General features: G+C 43.5%; 1 protein-coding gene across 1 annotated transcript; it reads right to left on the reverse strand.

Annotated features, from left to right (window-relative positions):
- Nucleotides 1-2,603: 2,603 nt before the first annotated feature.
- On the reverse strand, nucleotides 2,604-5,276 carry LOC147887535 (methyltransferase FGSG_00040-like). Its single transcript, XM_087394334.1, has 2 exons — nucleotides 3,352-5,276; nucleotides 2,604-3,135 (listed from the first exon to the last, which is right to left on the reverse strand). The coding sequence occupies exons 1-2, from the start codon at nucleotides 5,274-5,276 to the stop codon at nucleotides 3,132-3,134; spliced, it is 1,929 nt and encodes a 642-aa protein (XP_087250460.1). The 3' UTR covers nucleotides 2,604-3,131.
- Nucleotides 5,277-6,141: the final 865 nt, after the last annotated feature.

Below are 6,141 nucleotides of genomic sequence, written 5' to 3' on the forward strand. Positions count from 1 at the left end.
GTAGAGTTTCACTAGATGTTTTTTTAGTTGTGTTAATGGACCTATAGGTCAGTGACATTGTTGACTTTTGTTTCTTGTCTAGACCAAACATCTAATTTGTGAATTCTATGTAAGACATGGTTACCTTTTGTATTTATTCCCTCAAGTCAATCTATGGTGGCTATTGTGGTAGCAATTTCTAATTGAGTTGCAACATTATTTTGCAGAGCTCGTCATCATCAACTTCAATAGTTTGTATGTGCTCTCTGACTAACTACCTTCATGCTAGCCACCAATAGATGGGAATGTGGCCCTTGCCATTGTGTGTGATTGATGCATGTTGGCTTAGCAACATGGATATGTGACTAGCCCAATTTTGTACTTTTTGCTTTTTGAGGAATATCAAGATTTTAAATGTATGAATTGCTTCCATACTCAATGTTTAGTACCTCTACCCTAAACCTAGCTACTTCTTTGCATACAAGATCAAAAATCATATCATATTGCATTCTAAAGCATTCTAACTTTGTGTTACGTGGAAACCAATTTGGGATTTTAGAGTCTCATGCATTGAGCTGTTTCAAAGGATAATGTTTCTCTAGAGCTAAAAATTCTAAGGATTACTAAATGCTTGAAGTACTGAGGTAGATCTAAATAGGCTTCCCATTGTGAGTCACCATACCATACTTATCCTTATGTGATTCTTTGCTTTGATATGACATGATAAAATTAGTGACACATTCAATCATTTTTTGTGTAGGCATGAGAATGTGTGTGAATCTTCTGAAATGTTATAGAACAAGACTCTATGCCATACAAGCTATATTGTCCTTTCTTTATGTTGTCTCCTTGCTAGCTCAAACATTAGATTGATGTTGACTTGCATTCTGCATGGCTAGAATTTGGCTGCAGTTCTCTTGACTCTAGATTCTCTAAGATTTGTGGTATTTCTTCTTGGCACATTGCATCTATTTTCTCATTATTGTCAATATCCAAAACTACTATCTTATGCCGTTTTTGGCCTAACCTTTTGGGTGGTGATTCTTGATCTTCTTCTTCTTCTTTAGATTGGTGACTTGGGAAGGGATGTGAATGTTGAAGATGTGGTTGTTTAACACAGTGTCACTATGACTATGGCAATGTAGATCTTTTTCCCATCTTGTCGATCTTTCTTTAGCTTGGCATCTGCATACATTGATTAGCTCCCTTCTTTACAGTGCCTTGTGCCAACAATGCCATGTGCCAGTAGTGCAAGTTTCTTTTGTGAGTGTCTGATGCATTTTACTCTTTTTTGTGATGAAGATGCCATGGGTGTAGAGAAAATCAAGTTTCTCTTGGGGCCTTTATTTGTGCAATTTATATGTGGTGTTCAAAACATGTGAGTTCTCTATGCAATGTACATGATTTGTGAGGTTGGAATTCCTCCTATATGAACGAAGTTCATAGGGTAGCTAGGACCCAATCATCACCTTTGGGCCCAAAGTATGATTGGGACTACCTATAGTGCCTATGTACATATGCAATTGATTGTGATTATGATATAATATAATGCTAACTAAGGAATATCTAAGCCCCTCAAATCTTTATTTTTGTTGTAGAGTGTTGATGTAGTAGTGCTTTAGTCTGCTTTTGTTGTTCCAATGGAACCAACTACCTCTACTTCGTAAATCAATTGGAAAGGTGTAAATCTTGTGATGACTTTGAGTATGATTCAATATGGGCATATGGCTGCATGTAGCTATTTTGACCAATCAGACACTTTGGTTTCACTATCTTGGTGAGGAAAATGCATAGTATTATGCTGATCATGGACTCCACTTGTCCATTACCTTGGGGATAACAGGCTGTGCTTTTTTTGTGGATAATCATAAATCCAATTAAAAGCTCCTTGATTTCCTCGTTGATGAAATCTGTGTCTTTATCTGGCACAATGTAAATGGGGTATCTGCAGGTATTTGCAGGTACAAACTTGAGAGATTCCAGCCAAAGATGACTGGAGCAAGCGGGACAGGCTCGATGTCTCAAGTTTGAAGTCACAAAGCTGAAGGAAGGCAACCTAAGCTTGAGTGACGAGCTAGAACTCACAAGTGGAAGCACCTGCGATGGAAATCTCAACTTGCTCTTCTGGGAACTTGGCTTTGATACCACATGCTGAAACCGTTCCAGAAGCAAGCACACAAATCTCAAAGCAGTAAGCAAGAAAGAGAGACTGCAAGTACAATGAGAATTCCTAAAGTGCAGAGCTTGAATGTTCTAGTTATCTGAAATGAGAGTATGTCATGACTGGTTTATATACTAAGCCCATAAAGTGATGACATTGCACAGATATAAAGATATGGTACATTTCCATTGCACAGATATAAAGATATGGTGCATTTCCATTGCAATACCCTACTGCAGTGATACCCAGGCCGCCACCCTTTCAAGCCAGCGTACATGCAAAGCTTCCTCATCTATGTATCATGGTCCCTTCATTGCTTCAGTACGTACATGGAAACTCAGTTGATAATGCATGTAAAACTGTCAGCCATTGGACTGAACTTAAACATAGCATGCCTGAAAATTAAACTAATCATCATGAACATATATATAACAAAATGTTTGTCGCAAGACTCGCAAACGACTTGTATATTCCTCTCTTCGATGCATATTTCCTTCTGAACGTGATCCATTTTGAACATCATGGACCCATTATGTACATGTAGTTGTCCAACAAATACTTCAGGCAACACAAAAAGGGAGCTCAACCCAAAATGACCAAAATTACAAAAAGGGTTAGGCTGTAGCCAGAGAAAAACACTGCTACTGCACTAAGACCAGACACTATTCCGAGCTAAGGACCCTTACAGCTCGCAACACTCTTATAATCTGCTCCAGTACCTGGAGACTACTACTTAACAACGTTCTATACTTAGCAGCAATATCTCGCATGCCTTCCAATTTCAAAACCTCGACCATACTCTTACCAAACATCACCCTATTTCTTGTGAACCAAATAGCTAGCTGCCACACATCCACCATTTCCAAAGAACGGTTCACATGGCCTTTTGGAACGGTTCACAAGACCTAAGTGCACGATCCTCCATCTCCCCTTCAAGTAAGAACCCCTCATCATATGCTCATCTCTAAACACCTCAGCCAAAGCTGCCCTATCACCTGCAAGGCCAAAAGAAACGAGTTACTTCCTCCTTCCCAGTGCAACTGAAGACACATCTATCTGTCATCCTGCAAGCTAACATGTTTCTGACCGGTACCTATTTGAGTACATACTTTAGCTAAGATCAAGCAAATATGAGGCAAATTGGAGATGACAAGGTAAACCAAAATTTTAACCAACAAGAAGCGGATTCAAGGTTCATGCTGTCGCTTCACCTTCGGGAGATGATATTTCGCATCCTGAGATGCATTGAATCGTGCTTAGCCACCATGATCTCATTAATGTGGTTTAGAAGACCAGGCTCCTGTCTTCCATACGTCACAAGCCACTCATCCATCACCAATTCTTTGGCTTTCCCTTCGAGCTTTACAAACCCTCCTTCCACTCGAAACCCGATTACACTCCATCGTATCATGTGTATACCTGTGCTAATATAGCCAGGTGCAGTATCGTGAATAGCTTCCATCATATCCACCACTGACGGTACCATGACTCTCGTAGTCTCGTCAAGGCCTTCAATTCTGCCCTTGTTTATGTAGGAAAAGTAGACATGCTGGTACGAAGTCCTGATCCAACGCTGCTGCTCGTGAGAAAGACGGTTCAAGGTTCGCAACTCCTGCTCCACTTGCCTTGCAATCTTGCAAGCTTCGAGACTGCTAATCTGTCCTGTTTCTACTAAGACCTTTATTCTCTCGTTTACGTCTTGAAACCTTCTCTCTAGTCTCCTCTCAAGCAAGCACCTTGGGCAAGTGCAAGAAAATCCCCAACACTCCCTGATACGGTCATTTCTGTGAACTGCAGGTTGAAATGGATCGATATACGATAAAACGAGCTCCTCGCCTGCAGCAATGTTCTTGGCTGCACGAACAAATGCAGCTGGGCCAACCATGTGCATGGAAACGTTAGGAATGCAAGAATGATTCATGAAAGCAGGTAGCACCCACAGACCAGCGAAATCTGTACTCTCATCGAGGTAAGGTACGTGAAAGCCAAAGCTGTGAGTTCCCACAATCTTCTTTATCCCTGGTACGTCCATCTTCAGAGAAGGGTCGTCATCAGCCCAATCACAATTTGCGCGGAACAGGCTAACATCAGGAATCTGTGTTCGGTCGATCAACACACTCACTTGCTTCACTGCCCTGCGAGAAGCCATACATCCACGCACAATCATCGCCTCCAATCGTCCAGGTCCTCCCGGGTACACCACCGCCAGGGCATTGGAGACAAAGATGAGCTCCCCCGGTTCCAAATCTTTCATGGCATACAGTGCTCTTCCTCTCCCATCCGATCTGCCTAGCTTGACCGCGCCCACGAAGCTGCTGCATTCAGGAATGCTCTCCTTGGCTTCATGGCTTCGGAGGTAATCTGAAATATCATGCACTCCGCTGCGGCTCTGCTCCAATAGTTTCGAGTATCTGTTGCATGCTACTTCGCAGTCGTTGCATTTGTCAAGGATAGGTTGCAGGCATTCGCATGCTCGGCTATGTTCTTCCAAGCCACAGAGGGCTCGACTCTTCCTCATTAAGCTCTTCAAATGCGAAGGACACAGCTCCAACGCCTTCTCGGCATCCTCAAGCGCAGCTTCAAAGCGACCTAGCTTCAGCCACGCTTCTGCCCTGTTGGAGTTCGCAGCTACGAGGCCGTCAATTTCTTGGGAGCGGTGGATGGCTTCTGTGTACAACATCGCCGCTTTGAAGAACTCGCCCTTGGAGAAGGCCTTGTTGCCTTCCGCGCGGATGTCCACAGGATTATCTGAGCTCGTCCTGAACCCAAGGAACTCCAAAAGAGCAGGGTTATCTACCTCCAAAGACCAATCTATCTCGTCGCTTCGATCGAGGAGGGCGAAACATGGTTCGTTGATTCTCAACCTTGTGCCTCTGGGGAACCAGAGACTTGCGTCGCGCTCCTCCGAGGCGAAACTGTGAACATACAACGCGACTCTCAGGCCCTCGCTCTCGAACACCTGCGCGACGGACATTTTTCCAGGACTGGAGTCGAAGACTGGATCCTCTGCGAGAAATCCTTCGTTCAGAACGCGCCCGGAGAAACGATGCTCCGCATCGTGCTTGCGATTCTTCTGCTTCTTCCACTTCGTCACCAGCAGGTCCTTGCATTCAGCCAAGCGCATTTTGTTCGACATCTTTCTCCTTTGGCATGGACGGAAATATGAACGGAGGTAACCAGCGGAACGGTACCTCGGACGGTACGTTGTGTGTATATATTAAGGCTAGGTTCACACCAAACGTCCTAGTCAGCTATATATTGGCGCCAAAGAATGAATTATTATTTGGCGCACACGGCTTGCACAAATGATTAGACAGGGCGTGTAGAAACAATTATCTATTGGTGCCAAGTGAGGGTGGGCGGCGGGGGGAGGTCCATCTAGCGGGTCTCGTTTCTCCACGCTTTAGACAGCGCGTGCAGAAACGATTATCTATTGGCGCCAGGGTGAGGCTGGGGGCGAGGGGAGGTCCGTCCACCACTGATTACAATTTGATTGGATGCCAAATTCATCAAATGCTTGTGTCTCGTCTACGGCATCCGATTGGTCTGAACCCGCCCTAAGAGAGCATTCTCACATTTGATGTGTCTTTCCATTGTGGAGCAAGTAACTACTAACTTGAAATTGAAGCTAAATCCTATTATTTTATCAATTGTTTAAGGAAAAAAGAGAATGAGTCGACACAAGTCCGTTAGGACCCGATCCTCCCTGCAAATGTCAAGGGTGGTGATTTTGTGATGTCCATATTTTGGAAGCTGAAGTCCAACAAATACATGAATAAGGCGATACAATAACTGATCTTCAGCAGTTTTTACCAGCTTTTATTTAGATACTCCATCTTTTATCGTTTACCATATTGGTCCCACCTCAAGATCAATTACTTGCTTGATCCCATGCATATCTTCAAGAATGTGGCGTCTACTTAGCATATTACCTGAATGTCAATAGTCGTAATCGTAATCGAATGTCGAGAGGCAATATCCGAAAAACTTGCCAATATGAC

The sequence above is a fragment of the Dipteris shenzhenensis genome, chromosome 23, assembly GCF_047967505.1.
Source record: "Dipteris shenzhenensis isolate YYH24624 ecotype China chromosome 23, Dip_SZ_1.0, whole genome shotgun sequence".
Classification (NCBI taxonomy): Eukaryota; Viridiplantae; Streptophyta; class Polypodiopsida; order Gleicheniales; family Dipteridaceae; genus Dipteris; species Dipteris shenzhenensis.

Excerpts from the sequence above, each read along its gene's own strand:
- LOC147887535 (XM_087394334.1), bottom strand. The coding sequence starts at position 5,276 with ATGTCGAACAAAATGCGCTTGGCTGAATGCAAGGACCTGCTGGTGACG.